Source organism: Emys orbicularis, chromosome 1 (assembly GCF_028017835.1).
Source record: "Emys orbicularis isolate rEmyOrb1 chromosome 1, rEmyOrb1.hap1, whole genome shotgun sequence".
NCBI lineage: Eukaryota > Metazoa > Chordata > Testudines > Emydidae > Emys > Emys orbicularis.
Genome location: NC_088683.1, coordinates 143,277,685 through 143,293,963, shown reverse-complemented (window position 1 = coordinate 143,293,963; position 16,279 = coordinate 143,277,685). Strand labels below are relative to the sequence as shown.

The window sequence follows — 16,279 nt, the reverse complement described above, 5'->3', positions numbered from 1 at the left end:
GGGAACGAGACAGTCACGGTTTGTGCTGTTTCTTTATTTCATGCATCCTTTTAGCCTGATTAGGTTTTCCCTGGGTTCCTAGTTCACTGCCCGACTGCCCATGTTTTTCCTTTAACAATCTAATTTAGGAACAAAATCCCAATTAATTAAGAGTTCATCAAAGTGGGCTGTTGCTGCGGCCAGCACACCAAAGGCTCCAGCCTGCTAGAGCTCATTTAAGACTTGTGAACTCTCTCCCAGCCATGGCGACATATCTAATACACTTAGCACCTAGTTCTGGGAGGCAGCCTCAGCGAGTGCCCTTTGGGGTAGGGGATTCGAACACACTTCCCAGGTGCCTTTGTTTGCAAGTGAATGGGCTGCAGATCTATGCTGGCTCAACTCCACAATAGGTTTGCACTGGTATTTTCGCTGGAGGTTTATGTGTATGTATTTATGTCTGGTGCCAGAAGGGATTCCCTTCCTGATACCTTTGAATTCTTTTAGGAGGGGGTGTCTGGTGCCTGCTGTGCCTCATTCCCCCTTCCTTTGACTGATTTCATTGGCGGGAGGGGGGTGTCTGGTCTGCGTGTGGGGGAAGCTATTGCCTCTTTCTCTGGATTATTTTGCAGGGAGAAGGGGCATGGAAAAAATTCCACCAAACAAAGGCATCGTGCCCCCACTTAAATCAAAGGCAATTTGGCAAAGTTTGTTGACTTCAGTGATTCAGGATCAGGCAGCTCAAGCCTGGGGTTCTGCAACAACTTTATTTTTTCCTGCACATGTTCTTCAGGTGTGCTTTTCAAACTAGATATTTTTCAGATCCATCCTGCAGGCTTCCTCTCCCCTCCCCCCAGTGAATGTGCTGCAGAGAAACTCCTCAATGCTCCTCCCCCATCAGATTTGTAGATATTTGAATCCACTGATTGCAGAAGAGGAATAATCTCCCCAGTATTTATTTTTAATTTTTTTTTTTTTAAGGAAAATGTAATAGCAACTTTGCCTTCTCTCCACTCCAAAATAAAATAAGTATTCTTAACCTTCAAAGCTAAGGCCCCCAAATTAAGCTTTATTTAACACTTTTATACGTTAATGCAATTTTGTTTGCACTTTGAAGGTGTTTGGAAATGTATTTTTAAGGGGATTTTTTTTTTTGCACTAGGGTTGGGGGGAGAAAAAGGGAGAGAGGAGAGAACATGATAAACAAGGTTTTGTTTCTTTTAAAGAGCAAAAATTAGGAAACAGGTTTGAAAAATGAGTTGAAACAGTCCACCAAAAGGCATGAAAAGGAGTAAGAAGTGCAAGGTGGATCTACACATATTGCCTCCCTCTAAATCCAATCCTGGGAATTTGGATAATACCAAAAAGTACATCAAATGAGCAAATCTGCTCTGCTTTGAACTCACCTCCGCACAATTCATATATTAGGTAAACTGGCAGAGAGGGAAAAAACTCTAAAATATTATTGCATTAATTTGCAAGGAGGCTGAGTGCTTAACTGTTTGCAATTATAGACCTGTTTTTAAATCTGCAGTGCAGACAAACATGCTTTCCTCATGCCCCAGGGGGAAACTCTGGGTCTGCGTTAACTCTGCATTGGGAAAAGAGGAGGCTGTATGCACTAGCAGGGGGTGCCTCCTTATGCTTCCAAAACATATACTCAAAAAGGACCTGATCCTGACACTGAAGTCAAGGGTGGGGGGAGGGTTATCATTGACTTATTAGTGGAAATAATGCCAGACCTAGTACCCATTGCTAAAATGAGAAGAAAATTATGTAGTTACCCTTCCTTGAATATTAAAATAGTTCCACTCTGCATAAAGGATAGGTGCCTAAAATTTGGCTTTCTGCCAATCTGAGCAAGTCTGTTGCAGAGTGCTGGCCATGTAATGGCCTGTCTACCTCACCTTTATTTAATAATACATTACACATCAGAGGAAAGGGAATCAATAATTGTCTATCTCTTATTGATTATCTGTCTTAATTATCCATCCATGTAACTCATCTGCTGTTGATATAATCATTAACATACCTAGGTATCTCTAGCATGCCCATGCAATAGATCATAGATCTCTGAATCATAGCAACTGTACACATTACAGCTCAGACACAGCAGGGCTGAACAGACTTTGGGGTATCCGTTTTTACAATTAAGTTTTGCAAACGGTGTTTGTAAACTATCCAAATTGAGCTCTCATTTTTTTCACTCCCCCCCCCCCCCAACCCCTTGGCGCCCTTCTGTACTCTTCCTCCTCCCGATCCATAGCCACTCCCCTCCAATCAACTTACTTTTAACATGACAATGGCCTTGAAAATTCTCTCTAATCAAGGCAAAGTTAGGAAGGGCATAAATCTACCCCCACTCTATGGGCATCTGTTTGTGTGTTTGTCTGATAGAGTCTGCCCTTCTCCATCTCCACCTTGTCTTCTCTGAGATTAGGGTTTTATTTTGGGGTAACATTCCCCAAACACAAACATCCATGAGTGCCCACCTGGCAATGCCCCCCTACCAGCCTTACCCAGCCGGGGTAGGAACTGGAATAAGGTATGGAGACTACTATTGGAACTGCCCAGGGGAGATGGACAATGTCCCCCACAAAGAGGCAGCAGATACTGATGTCCCGGTCCCAGAGCCAGAGGAGAAGACCCTCCATAACCCAGGTAGGCCAACTTTGGGATGACTGAAGAAAAGTGATTATTATTATTATTATTATCAATCTTGCTGTCTGAAATGACTCAACAAGGGGTGGGTGTGGGAGAGCTCATCTCAGTAGCTTTCCTCCATAGCCAAGTGACCTCCCCTTCTCCCCAAAAGACGCTGCTACCTTGATTTTTAGGGAGTAAGAGGGAGTCCTAAACGCTGTCTGATCTGGGGGAAGATCGACCCAAACTAGCTTAGAGGCAACAGAAGGTCCTGTGGCACCTTTAAGACTAACTAGCTTAGAGGATATTTCATGGGGGGTTTAAGCACCCACTCCTAGGTGCAATAACCAGTCCTGCCTGGCAGCAAGTTGGTGCGGGAGGACGGACGCCCCTCGGAACAGAACCAGAGCAGAACTAGAAAGAGGTCGGTGTCCAGGGCCGTTTGGACACGTGGTTGGGAGGCTCTTGCTAAGGGTCTGATCCTACTTCCTGGACGCTAAATGCCAACGCTGCCGCTGCCTTCAGTGGGGGGGGAAGCGAGACATGTTTAAATCCGAGTTGTGTGGGGTTGCGGGGGGCTGTTCACAGAGAAGCCGGGCGAGGGTTTGCGGGGGCTTGGGAGGGACCCGCTTTCCGATGGGGATTGGTGCATGTCTGGCCCGGGAAGGGAAACCAGCCCCGGCCATTCCGCTTCTCCTCGCCCCCGGCCCCTCTCACCTGGTCCCGGCCATTTGCAGCACGGGCACCGGGCGGTCCTGCTTGGACCAATTCCAGGCCGCAGCGTGCCCGTTGCAAGCTCCCAGCCATGCGAAGCGGGGGCGCCCTGACCCCGCCTGTGACTAACCGGGCGGGAGAGCCCTGTGGGGGGGGGGCACAGTGAGAAGTAGCAATAACCCCCCCTCCAGGTGGTGGGGCAGGGGTCGAGGTCTCGGGACGCGGGCAAGGCGCCAGGGCACCGCGGTGACCCCGACCCGGAAGGGAGGAAGGCTCTAGCCATTGTCCTGGCTCCACTTCTGGACCAAATCAGCCCTTGCTCCCTTCCTGGGAGGAGGCAAAAGGGCCCGCGTAGGGAGTATGAGGGGTGCGATCTCTGCACAGGGATCGGCTCCCAAGGCTGGGTGGGGGACAGGTAGCTCCTTGGTGGTGTCTCTAGCGGGGATGGCACAGAGCTCCCTGCGCCGAGCCAGGCTGCGAAGGTGCTGATGGGTCTTTCATGCTGCTGGTGTCTGGCTCTTGTGGATTCCCAAGGCGCATGCAGACTCCCGGGGCTCCTTCGGATCACACCGCTCCCCCCCCCCCCCGTGCCTGTCCCACGGACAACACCGGGGAGAAAGGAGCGAATTCATGGTGTTCCCAGTCCTCAGGAGACAATTTACCACCCGGGGCCAATGGGGAATTGCTCTGTACGGTGCCTTCCCCACGGCTGCCCTGCATCTTGCTTTCCTGGCTGATCCGTGGCGTTACTACTTAGGGCACGTTTTTCCCCTGTCGTGCTCTGGCTCCAGCCCCAGTATTTATTTCTAATATGAATTTTAGCAGCTGGCGCCGTGGTGGCTTGTTTAACCCTAGAGCCCGCAGTGCCGGGAGCCCCCCAGGCGTCGGCAGAGAGCGCTTCAGTTTTCCTGGTTCATTCGCTCCCCGTTCGCTGCTGTTTGTGCGGTGTGGGCACACAGCTAGGTTGAGACACCCCACTAAGTCGCGTGACCCTTTGCCGTTAAATGCAATAGGCATGTTTCCAGAGCACTGAGATCAGGCACCGTCCAAAAGCAAATCGGTATCCCTTAGGGACTGACTTCTCCTGTCACACTGCAGGCACCCTTAACGTGCCACTTTCCTTTCTTCCTCCCTAGAGCTCTCTCCAGCTTCCTCCAGCTCGGGAACACGCATGCGGTACACCCCGGACTCAGCCACCAGCCCCAACACGGAGCCCCCATCCCCACACCCTGCGATCCGGGTGGGTGGGGTGGAAAGCGGGGGAGGGGTGAAGAAGGCCAAGAGCCGCACGGCCTTCTCCCAGGAGCAGCTGCAAACCCTGCACCAGCGATTCCAGAGCCAGAAATACCTCAGCCCCCAGCAGATCCGGGAGCTGGGCTCAGCCCTGGGGCTCACTTACAAGCAGGTGAACACTGAGATCTGGTTCTGTAGAGTGTTGGCATCCTAGTGGCTGGGCTGCATCCCTGATTTGAGGTGTTCTTACAAACATGGTCAGTTTTTCAATGGGAGGATCTCCAAGGCAAGGTCAGATTCCCCACTGTCTCCTCTCTTCTGTTGTAATTTACATCTGTGCAAGGAGGCTGTGAAATGCTACCCGTGTCAGAATTCTCCTCTTGCTCACCTAGGATTATCCATCCACTTTGCACAGGTGTTCAAGATTAAACAAGGGGCAGGCAATGAAGAGTCAGTTCCTTCTTGTTCTATAAGTAGCATTCACTAGGCTCTTGGAGCCACTGCTGACCCTATTGCCCCAGCATGAAGGCAGGGGGTGCTGTGCTGTACTGCAGAGAAAGTATGGGCGACTTAGGTGTACTCTCTACTCTCAGTACTGACACTAGTGTTATAGTGTCATCCTGCTGGGTGCTGTGCTGCAGAAAGTGATGTGGGTGACTCTAATTTAGGACTGACCCATCTTTCATACAAAAATGGAGGTTCTGACTATTTGTGATCATGAAAGAACCTGTGGTAATTTGCAGTAGGGGTGTCTGTCCCAGTGACTGTAATTATATTTTACCTCCCTAAATTCTCCCATTTTCAGCTGGATATAGTGGTGCTCTTCACTTCCTAAATTGTTGTATATAATTGCTATGGCCTGCCATGTTCCAGCCCAGAGGTAGCTGCATTTCAATGCTGGGTGAAGCAATCCCTTTATGTATTGTCTAAAAAATATTTTGTGAGCTCTGTCTAAAAAGGGATTTTTATGCCCTATCTCCTACCCCTATCATCTCTAGGTAAAAACATGGTTTCAAAACCAACGGATGAAGTTTAAACGATGCCAGAAGGAAACTCAGTGGATGGAAAAAGGGACATGCCTATCCCAAGTAAGAAGAGGTTTCATTATGGGCAGTTACCAAGGGGACCTATAATATCTATCTAATGTACGTGTTTGCTATCCAGTTAATATGGGATGCTCATGGGCTTAGTAACCAGCCCTTGCTCAGTGTTTCCAGTACAGCATTCATTCATTCTCTGTTTACTGTATCATGTAATTTAAGCCTACGTTGAGGATTGAATGGATCTGGGGGAAGGGGAGCAGAACTTTCCACTTCTAGGATCTCAGGTCGGGGGACTGGTTGGATTAGAGAATGGCATATGGACACCAGTTGCAATCCAGTCAACCCAGGAGGAGCAGGGGATGGGGTAGGGAGTCTTTCACCTCTAGGATATTGTTACTTGTATTGTGGTAGTGCATAGATCCTAGGGCCCCATTGTGCACTGGAGATGTATATAAAGAAAAGGCAGTCCCTGCCCCAAAGAGTTTATAATCTCCTGGTTTGTGCTATTGGAGCCTCGGTCCTGTTTGCTTGTACCTGTATTGAACCGCCTTCTCTCTCAATGGATTTCATCAGGCAGGTTACCTGGATTTGAACCCCAGTTATCACCAGGGTTGTCCAGTTAGTGCCAGCAGGAACATCCAGACTGTGACCAATGTGCATCAGAGCTATGGTAGCAGCCAGACCTATGGGAGTAGCCAGAGCCTGTATCCCTTCGTGGCTATCGAGGAGGAGGGGTTCTTTGGGAAGGCCGGGGGAGCCTGCAGCGCCCAGCAGGCAATGGGCTTCTTCAGCCAGCAAAAGATGAACTTTTATCATGGCTTCCCGGCGAACATGGATTATGCCAGCGTGGAGACAGAAGATGGCTACCACTTCCAGAATGCCTCTGTCAATGCGACGTCCTTCCCGGGCACGGCTGGGTGCCAGCAGTACCAGCCAGCATGGCACCCTCAAGGGACGCAAAGCAACTATAACTCTTAGGCCTATCCTTTTTCTTTCCCTCTCCCACTCTTTCTTCCGTTTCTGTTATCCAGCCTCTCAGTTCTTTAGGGCCCTGATCCTGACTCTGGAGATGTGTGGCGTCCCCCAGCTCCCATTGACTCCAGTGGAGGGGCTTGGCACCTTGCAGGATGGTTGGGGTCTCTCTCTCCTTCTCTTCTTTACGAGGCACCTGTCTGTGTCTTGCTCAAGAGGTGTGCTGCATGGCTCTGAAGTTGGCTTTCCTCATATTGACCCTGGCTGGCTCCAGGAATAGGCTCTGTATGTGTGTGGAAAGCCATGTTCATGCAAGGAAGTGTGTGAATGTTGGAATTGGAGACGACAGAGTCTACACCAGTGAGTCCTTTCCCTACCCTAGTGTCCCCAGTACAGCAGTATCCCCTCTGTAGATCCTTTCCAGGGCTTGGTCCAGTCCTTGTTTGAAATTAACTGATTTCAATTACAACACAGAATACAAAGTGTACAGTGCTTAATTTATAATATTTTTAATTACAAATATTTGCACTGTAAAAAAAATAAACAAAACCAAGCATGGGGTTTTCTCTGGATAAGATTCTTCAGACCCCTCACTGTTAGAAAATGTTCCTGATTATGCAACATGAAATTCCCCCCCTTTCTGTGTTCCCTCCCTCCACCAGCCAACTTCCCTAACATTTAAACATCTAATACATCCTTCAACAGGGGACTCTCTCCAGCCCTGACCAGGGGCTAGAATTGATCGTCTATAATCTTAAAAAAATCTCAGATTTACTATGATCTGTAAATAACTGCAATCCCTTTTTAATTAGGACCTGAATATCTACCAAACAGTGACAAGAGACTGCCCAATCCTCAGCTGGTGCAAATCAGCATAGCTTCATTGACATCACCATTTGCACCAGCTAAGCATCTGGACCACCACAGGGGTGAATGGAATTCAGATTTTAATTTCAATTCATTGTCTAATTAAGGAAAAGAGAGAAAGGAGATTGAGAAAGAGGAGTAGAGGAAGGAAAAGGGGAGGGATGGAAGAGGGAGAAAGATGGAGAAAGTACAAAGTAAGCAAATGTGGTGGGTTAGGTTAATATCCTAATCCGAGAAAATTACCTGTAGTGTTTACAAAGTGGCTAACTTCTTTATGCGTGTCAGTCCATTTCATTCTAACTGCTCTCCCTCCACATCTCCCCTGCTCTACTCTGCCGGCAGGCTCCCAGCCCAACATGACCCTGGCTGTGGCATCGCAAGTCATCAGCGCTGTGAGAGCAACTGATGTCCTCAGGTATCCATCTGATTCTCTTATAGTAGTAATAATAATAGCTCATGTATCTGTACATGAAGGATCCCATAGCACTTCACAAATTACAAACACAGCACCCCTGGAATGAGGCCACTCGGGTAGAGGGTGGCAGCCAGGCAAAAATATTCTAGTTATTTCAAACCTGATGCTTAGATCACTTAACCTAGAAATTAGAGATGGTGGATAAGCCCATTAGATCCTATCTATCCCATTCTCCCAGGGCCAGTGCAGGATTGCTTCCCTACTGTTCTTCTCCAATTCTAGTTTTAAGTGACTCTGTTAATGGGGCTTCCCTCACTTTCCTTGGGGAGACATTGCCACAGGCTAATTAGATTACTTATCTATTTTTTTGTTTAAAGTGGGACACTGTCAGCTTCTCCTGGACTCAATGTTTAAGCATGAGAGGCAGGGAGAAAGTGAGAGGTGGGAATTAAAAAACCAAACCCCAACTTGATATAAATACAATTGTGTTCATAAATGTCTTTTAAATTTCAATAAAAACAGGTTTTAAAAAACTAAATTGTCCCCTGCAGTGCTGTGGAACTTAAGGTCATGCACAACTTGCAGCTTGTAAAACTGACTCAAAAAAGGAAGTGAAACAGACTAGTTCCACTGTCCCAAGCCAAGTGCAAAAAAGTAAACAAACAGCATCAATAGTGAAAAATGAATGACATGTTAAAGATTTGTTTAGTTTGAATAGCAGGTATTGTTGGTAGTTGATGTAGTAGTTTTTGTTGTTAATGTATGATTTTTATCTCAATGCTATCTTAACATCTGCACAAGGACTTTGTCCTACTTACATTTTTAATGCAAAGCAGATAAATGTTTACTATCATGGATTGCTGGGTATATAATTTTTCCCATTTGTTTTTAAAAAAAGACTTTTTACTTGCAATGCAATTTAACTTGTGTTTTGTTACTCTGCGTCTGTTTTATCACTTTTTTTTGTTTCTACCTAATGTTTTTATAAACTCGTGTTTTACATTTGAATGGAAAAATAAACTGGATTTATTTTAATGGGGTGTCAATTCAGTGATGTCATAACTTCACTTTCTTTCATCCTGAAGGATGAAAAGTGCTTTATGGGGACAACTTCACCTACAGAGATGAGGAAAAAGCATTGAGTCTTGCCAACCCCAAGAGTTTAAATATCATGAGAATTTAAAAAACAGTAAATGTTTGGGTGCTTTTTCTTTGCTGGCTTCTGAGCCTTTAGGTTGAATTCACTTCCTGTTTTCCAGATTTTTCTCTGCAACCATGAGGGCTAGAAACTTATAAAAACAAAACTGGGTAATCTCTTGATTCATGCAGCTCAATACAAGAATGTTATGTTCATGGGATATAAAAAAAATCATTAAGAACATAACATCTTTCAGGAAGGTTGGAAAGTCACACTACTTTAATTCTTAAAATCCAGACTTTTAACACACACAACCCAAAAAACAGACAAAGCAGGCTGTTCCCCAAAACAGGCATCATTCACCCACCCCACCTTACTGTCGACTGTCTGCAGGGTGCTGCTGAAAGTCCAGTTGCTTCCCTACAGAAACCCCTTGCCTGCAAGCAGGACCAGGAAGCCCTTTTTACAAATCACAGTTATAGTTTTGAATATACTACAAAGAACTGGGAATAGTGCCCATTATTCAGTTCAAGGTGAACGTGCTGATGCATTACATGTGCTCCCCTGCTTTCCCACTCCCCCTGTGCTCTGCTCCCCAGTTCAGACATGCACTGTGGTGGTATGGGAGGGAGGTTCTGTGCTTTCAGTCTCTCTGGTTTCTCTTCTCTGGCTCAACACTAGCCATGCAGCATTACAGGAATTGTCCTGCTTGCTCTGTACCATCATTGTCTCCATGTGGATGTCTGCAGACGCAGAGGCCTTGTAGCTAGACTGTAAAGTGTGGGCTCTAGAAGTGGAATGTAGAATCAGTTGCTTGGCAACCTTCAAGAGAACTGCAATTTGTGTTTTCATTTCCCTACGCAAATTGAATGCTGGGCCATAAAGGTACCAGATAGGTGACAACCCAGGAAAACTGAAATCCTCTGCTTCCCCTATCCCCATGCCCTCACCCCTGACATGACTCACCGTTGGGATGAGTGCTATAAATACCAAACAATAATAATGGGCTAATTATAACTAGTGCCTTGGTGATTTTTGTGGGTTAGCCATTAAGAGTTTAGCAGGGTTACATGCTTTGCCTTTCTCGCCAAAGATCTCAAAGCGCTTTGCAAATATGGATGAATTGCACCTCAGAATATATGTGTGGTAAATAAGCATCATTCTCTCCATTTCACCAAACGGGGAACCAAGGCATGGGAGGGGTAAAATGACAAAGGCCTGATCTACACTAACCTGAAGTTAGGTTGGCTTAACTACCTCACTCAGGGCTGTGGAAAAAATTTCATGCCCTGTGTGATGCAGTTAAACCAGCTCAAGCCCCAATGTAGGCACTAGGTTGATGGAGGAATTTTCCTGTTGACCTAGCTACAACCTCTCACAGAGGTGGATTTGCTATTGCACTGGAAGAACACCTATCGCTGTAGTGTCTATGCTACAGTGGCACAGCTGCAGCATTTCTAGTGTAGACAGATCCTTAATCGAGGTTGCACAGTAGTTGTGTTCTAGAGCCCACAACAAAGCCTGAGCACATAAAACTAGAGAGCAGTGTGAACTGAGTACCCTTATGGATTTTCTGAGGCAGCTACCTCACTTAAAGGACAATTGCTGGAAAACCTGGTCAGGTGGCAACCCTTGCTTGCAGCCCCATCCCCAGCTTGGAGTAGAGATGGCAGAGGGTGTTGGGGTTTTTTTGTTTGTTTTTTAAAGGTGTTAGCTCAATTGAGTTAGTTTAATTTGTAACCCAGCTTCAAACATGTTAATCTGCATCTTAATGGAGCTTTTCAATCATGATAAACTAATACAGTTAAGCAACACACCTTTTGTCCCTCAATAGTCCTCTGTTGGGGTAGTGCTAACTCCCAGACCAATGGAGTTAACACCCCACTGAGATGAACAGGGCAGGTCACACCTCTCAGAGCTATTGCTTTGTGTTTTTTAAATAAAGAGGCCAAAACCACCCCTCCCTCCATGAGAGTCTGATGTAAGTCACATGACCAGGAGCTGGTACTCTAGGCATGTGACCATGCTCCTTAAACTGGCCCCAGTGTCATCTAATATTGCTCAGAGCAGGCCTGCCCCGAAAATGGTGCCAGCCACCTGTACCATGGTTTCTAGTATTGCAAACTTCTGAACCGGTGTTAGCATTGGTGGGAAGCTTCTTACGGTACCATGGTAATACAAATCAATAATAATCCAATGTTACCTTAGAGACTAACAAATTTATTAGAGCATAAGCTTTCGTGGGCTACAGCCCACTTCTTCGGATGTATATAGCATCCGAAGAAGTGGGCTGTAGCCCACAAAAGCATCCGAAGAAGTGGGCTGTAGCCCACGAAAGCTTATGCTCTAATAAAGTTGTTAGTCTCTAAGGTGCCACAAGTACTCCTGTTCTTTTTGCGGATACAGACTAACACGGCTGCTACTCTGAATCCAATGTTAGACATGCTTTTCTATTTCTTACATGGTGTTTCTGGGTTTTCACATGTTGCAGTGTCCTGCAGTTTGTCCAATGTGTTAAATAAAGAGAAATAGAGATTTTATGGGAGAAAAAAAATCACCTTTTATTTTATTTGCAATAATAAAAGCACCTTGGATTTCTAGACTTCATCAACAGTAGACACAGCAAGGTTTAGTATAAACAGCCTAAATAGGGTCATAGATTTAAAGGCTAGAAGGGACTAATATGATCAGCTAATCTGACCTCCTGCATACTACAGGCCCGAGAATTTCACCTAGTGATTCTTGTAGCAAGCACATATCTTGTGATTGAGCCAGATCATATTTTTTAGAAAGATACTCAGTTTCACTGTAGGGTAAATGTGTGGGTACACCAACATGTGTGTGTGTGTTTTGTTAGTGACTGCATGAGAGTTTGGGTGAGTGTGAGTGAGCCCATGTGTCTGAATGTAAGATAGGGACAGAGTTGTGTAATTACCAAGTAGGAGAGAGTGTGAGAGATGCAGGGAAAGGAAGAGATTCAGTAACAATTGCTTTGGGCCCTCTGCATTAACCCTGCTTAGGGGTGGTACAGATGGTGGCCAGCAGTGCTCGGAAAAGGTGCCACAGTTGCTGAGGCATGGTGGAAGCTATAACCATCTCCTGTCTTTGCGCCAGTGTATTCCATGGTCCCAGGGAAGCCATGATAAAAGTCTACTTTGTGCTGGGCAATGAATCCCACTGTCTGTTGGACGCTACAGGTGGTCCCACCTTTGCCGAAGACCCCCCCCTCCTCATTGGCTATGAATGCATATGGGTTCTGCCCTGCTGAGTAGTTTTGACGGGGGTTGCCCACAGCTTGGATGTTTCCAGCTGCGCTGATCGGATAGCTCTGGTGGAATTTGGGGTGCACTTCCAGGTACCCGCTGGGCTGGAACCCAGTCTGAAAGAGAGAACAGGAATCAAAACCAATTGCATCTCTACTGGCACTCACTGGGCTAAAATGTATAAGGGCTATCAATCCTTTTGCTTCCAGGCGTATCCATGAGGCAGGAGGAGGTGGGGAGGGACAAGAAGAAATGTACTTCATAGGTCTGATATGAGGTGATATGGGAGATGTGAGGCCATTCTCTGGGGCATGAGGCCAGACTCACCATTAGCCTGATCCGGTAGAACAGGAGGAGAGCTACTAACACTAGCTGGACCATTGCCCTGGTTGGCTGGGGGACACCAAACTAGCTACCATTTGTGCCTTAGGGCAGGAGGCACAGCAGTGGGCTAAATAGACCAGAACAGCAGAAGGCAGGCAGGATGGATCTTCGGCATGACTGGGTATGGCAGAGGCAGGTTACCAAACTAGCGGGACCATGGTACTGATCCAGTACAGCAGGAAATGGGGTAGCAGGGGGAACAGGATTGGCGCCTGAGCACTCAGGGGGCCTGGGGTCTTCGGCAGCGAGGGTCCTTCCACTCCGTGTCTTCGGGGCACTTCGGTGGCGGGTCCTGGAGTGAGTGAAGGACCCGCCGCCAAATTTCCGCCAAAGACCCGGAGCGGAATTTCCGCCATGGACGGCAAAATGCTGCCCTCCAAATCCTGCCGCCCTAGTGGAAGTGCCGGCCCTGAGAGGGATTATACCACTGGGCTATGGGAGAAGGCAGGACACTGGGCTTTCTAGACCAATGGTCTTGGTCCCCTTTCTGTGGAATGCCCTTACCTGCGTGAGGCACTGAGCCCGCTCCGACCACAGGTTGTACTTCTGGCATCTCTTCAACTTCATCCTTCGGTTCTGGAACCAGGTCTTAACCTGCAGTGAGGGGTCAGAAGGTTCCCGGGGGAATGGATAGTCAGGGGGGAATAGGGAATGGGCTAAGACATTTTTCACCTCTGACTCACCGATTACAATAAGCCTCTTGGGTCGGGGTGGGGTGACTGGAGGGCTCAGGGAATCAGGGAGTGGATTATAAAGCATCTGAGTGGTTGCTGGTTACAATCTGGCCCCAGTTCAACATCAGATGCCTGTTTAGTGGCCTATGCAAATTGTGTTGGTGGATCTCTGTCCCCAGCGCCTACATTGTCCACATTGTGCCCAATCTACATTGTCCACATTGTGCCCATCATTGTGACATGTAGGCACATTACAGTTGTGAAAAATGAATGAGTGTGGCCAGCAACTGGCACAAATCAAACCCAACAGTCTTTATGGTCCCACCCATAGAATGGATTAAATCCCTCCTGATTACGGACCAAAATTAAGGAAATGTGTGTTTGTGGGGGTGTAGGGAGGGCAGAAGGCCTGCCCTGCATTCTATCAGTCCCCAAAATCAAGATCCCTGATGGGGGCAAATTCCAAAGCGAAGTCCCCTAGGGCTGTGTCTGCACTAATAGGGAGCCCTGCAAGGATGTTGATTGCAGCAAATAGCTGGTTGTCTCACCTGTCCTGTTTCTGACAAAACCGGTTTGGGGGTGGGTAGGTGGGGCATGTGTTTGTGTTTGTTGTCCCAGTGTATCCTGGGATACCTGAGACACCAAGCCCAGAGTGCCCAACTTTTTCTTTTGGATAATAAATATCCAAATGCACTGCATTGTGGGATAGGGTTAGGAAGAATGGCTGAACCACGGCAGCTACAATGCTTGCGGTTTCTCATCCACACTAGGGAGAGACCATTATAGACAGCACCAGTTCAGCTGGGCCTGGGCTAGCGAGTTCATCTCAGGCATTGTAGCGGTGGCACAAGTGATGCTCATAAATCTGCAGGGATGGCAGTTGTGTGTGGCGCTTGCAGCACCTGCATGATGCCTTGTGTCAAGCTATTCCAAGCAGCAGATCATTGCACTGGTGCGGGCAGACAGGTCGGAGGGAGGAGTTCAGCCCTGGGGAGAGCTCACAGCAGCGTCCCAGTTTATTGCAGATGCTGCATGGGAGTATTGGGGAGGGGGTAGGGAGGAAATGATTTGTGAATTAATCCATACCAGGCCACTCAGAGCCTTATGGTGCAATTCACCAGTGCCTGGAACTGCTTCCAGCAGAGGACTGGGAACTGCTGAAGAGCACAAAGTGCAGGTAACTATGGTAACCCACTTACTGCACAACCACACCACAGACCATGGCGTCACGGCGCTGCCAACTCCTGGCATTCAAAAATCACGAATCGGGCCCTGAAAATCATGAGAGTTGTGATTTTTTTAAGCCAGATTTTAACAAAAGGTTTCGCTCGCTCACTCGCTCGCTTTGCCTCCTCATGTTAGCTATTTTCAAGCTTTTCTCTGAAACCAGGAGGGCCAGAAACTTTTTTTTTTTAAATGAAAGCGAAGCTTCTCATGTTTTCATATGACTCAAGGTCTTTAGGAGAATCAGCAAACATTGGCAGATTCACAGTAAAATCTCAGGAGTTGGCAACACCAGCATTAGCTGGCTCCCTCATCGTGAGTCTCAACAGAGGTGCCAAGGACTAGCTGGGGTTTAGCACATTCCATCCATGGATGTGTCATTATCCCCATTTTACAGATGGGGAAACTGAGGCACGGGGAGACGTGACTTGCTTAAGGTCACCCAGCAGGCCAATGGCATAGCTGAAAATAGAACCCAGGCCTCTTTGAGGCCGAGTCCAGTGTTTTATCCACTAGGCAACACTGTCTCCCTGCTGAAATTTCCCCTCCCCTCCAAGAAGGGTTTTTCTGGGGAAGGACTGAGGCACATTTGGGAGGTGGAGGGGGACAGTTATATGGGTGTGTACGGAGCTTGCTCTGTCACAGCAATGTCCTATACTTACTCTGAGGATAACTATAGGACATAAATACAAGTATCGTAATCTATACCTTTGCCCCTGTTCTGTGCTAATCACCCCCCACTTTTATTTCACTGCTCCTCTTGCAGTAAGTGACATTCATGTGCAGCCCAGCCATTACAAGGCAAACACTCTATGCTCTCGCCATTTACCTGCTTGTAAGTGAGCCCCAGAACTGCAGCCAGTTCCCGGATCTGTTGGGGGCTGAGGTATTTCTGGCTCTGGAACCGCTGGTGCAGGGTTTGCAGCTGCTCCTTGGAGAAGGCTGTACGGATCTTGGCCTTCTTCATCCCTCCCTCTCTTTCCTTCCCATTCTTCTGAGGCTTGGACGCAGGCTGGGGGGACGAGGATTCTGTCTGGGGGCTTGTGGCCGAATCTGGTGTGAAGTGGCTGAAATTCCCAGAGCTGGAGGAAGCAGGGGAGAGATCTAAAGACAAAGGGGATATGTAATGAGCCCACATGTGTGTGTACACACACACACACACACACACACAACCCTCTGCTGGGTGAGATCAGAATTGCTTCTCTGTGTGACATAAGCCATATACTGCTAGCAGCAAAGGAGATTCTCCTTTAGTGCAAGCTCTGAGGATCTGCGCCTTTTGCAGCAAAAGAATCTGATATGTATCCCTGATGCCAGTGTCGTTGAGAGTGGCCAGATTAAGCCGCACAGTGATACCCTAGGTGGGAGGTTCATCCCTACAAGTCCTCTACAGCTTGTCCTTCTGCAGAGCACTTTGAGACCTAGGGATGAAAAGCGCTATAATTATATATGTCAAGGTTGTCACTATGCAGCTTAATCTGGCCACTAACGTGACACTGGCAGCCAGGATTGCTATCAAATCCTTTTGCTTCAACAGAGCAGACCCTCAGCACTTGAGCTAAAGGAGAATCTCTGTTTGCTGTTAGTGGTACAGGGCCTCTGTCACATAGAGGAGCAGTTTTGCTCAGGACAAGCGTAATTATATCCCTTTGGTAGATGGACAAGCTGGGCTGCAGAGGTAAATGATTCGCCCATGGGCACACAGCGAATCTGTGCACTGGACTCTTGGG

At 47.5% G+C, this 16,279-nt stretch overlaps 2 protein-coding genes across 2 annotated transcripts; one reads left to right on the top strand and one right to left on the bottom strand.

Moving 5' to 3' along the window:
- The first annotated feature begins 2,459 nt into the window (after nt 1–2,459).
- LOC135873117 (homeobox protein NANOG-like) lies at nt 2,460–6,590 on the top strand. The gene is made up of 4 exons (XM_065397599.1): nt 2,460–2,640; nt 4,473–4,741; nt 5,568–5,657; nt 6,186–6,590. Exons 1-4 carry the CDS (start codon nt 2,460–2,462, stop codon nt 6,588–6,590), a joined length of 945 nt encoding a protein of 314 aa, XP_065253671.1.
- A 5,430-nt stretch (nt 6,591–12,020) lies between these two features.
- On the bottom strand, nt 12,021–15,687 carry LOC135885472 (homeobox protein NANOG-like). The gene is made up of 3 exons (XM_065413230.1): nt 15,379–15,687; nt 13,156–13,245; nt 12,021–12,383 (listed from the first exon to the last, which is right to left on the bottom strand). Exons 1-3 carry the CDS (start codon nt 15,685–15,687, stop codon nt 12,021–12,023), a joined length of 762 nt encoding a protein of 253 aa, XP_065269302.1.
- Between the last annotated feature and the right edge of the window lie 592 nt (nt 15,688–16,279).

Bases quoted from the DNA above. Each gene is read 5' to 3' on its own strand.
- LOC135873117 (XM_065397599.1), top strand. From the start codon at position 2,460: ATGAGTGCCCACCTGGCAATGCCCCCCTACCAGCCTTACCCAGCCGGG. The intron at 4,742-5,567 runs GTGAACACTGAG...TATCATCTCTAG, and splicing joins TGGGGCTCACTTACAAGCAG to GTAAAAACATGGTTTCAAAA. The intron at 5,658-6,185 runs GTAAGAAGAGGT...GGATTTCATCAG, and splicing joins AAGGGACATGCCTATCCCAA to GCAGGTTACCTGGATTTGAA.
- LOC135885472 (XM_065413230.1), bottom strand. From the start codon at position 15,687: ATGTGGGCTCATTACATATCCCCTTTGTCTTTAGATCTCTCCCCTGCT. The intron at 13,246-15,378 runs GTAAATGGCGAG...CCCTCACTGCAG, and splicing joins TGGGGCTCACTTACAAGCAG to GTTAAGACCTGGTTCCAGAA. The intron at 12,384-13,155 runs GTAAGGGCATTC...TCTCTCTTTCAG, and splicing joins GGGCTCAGTGCCTCACGCAG to ACTGGGTTCCAGCCCAGCGG.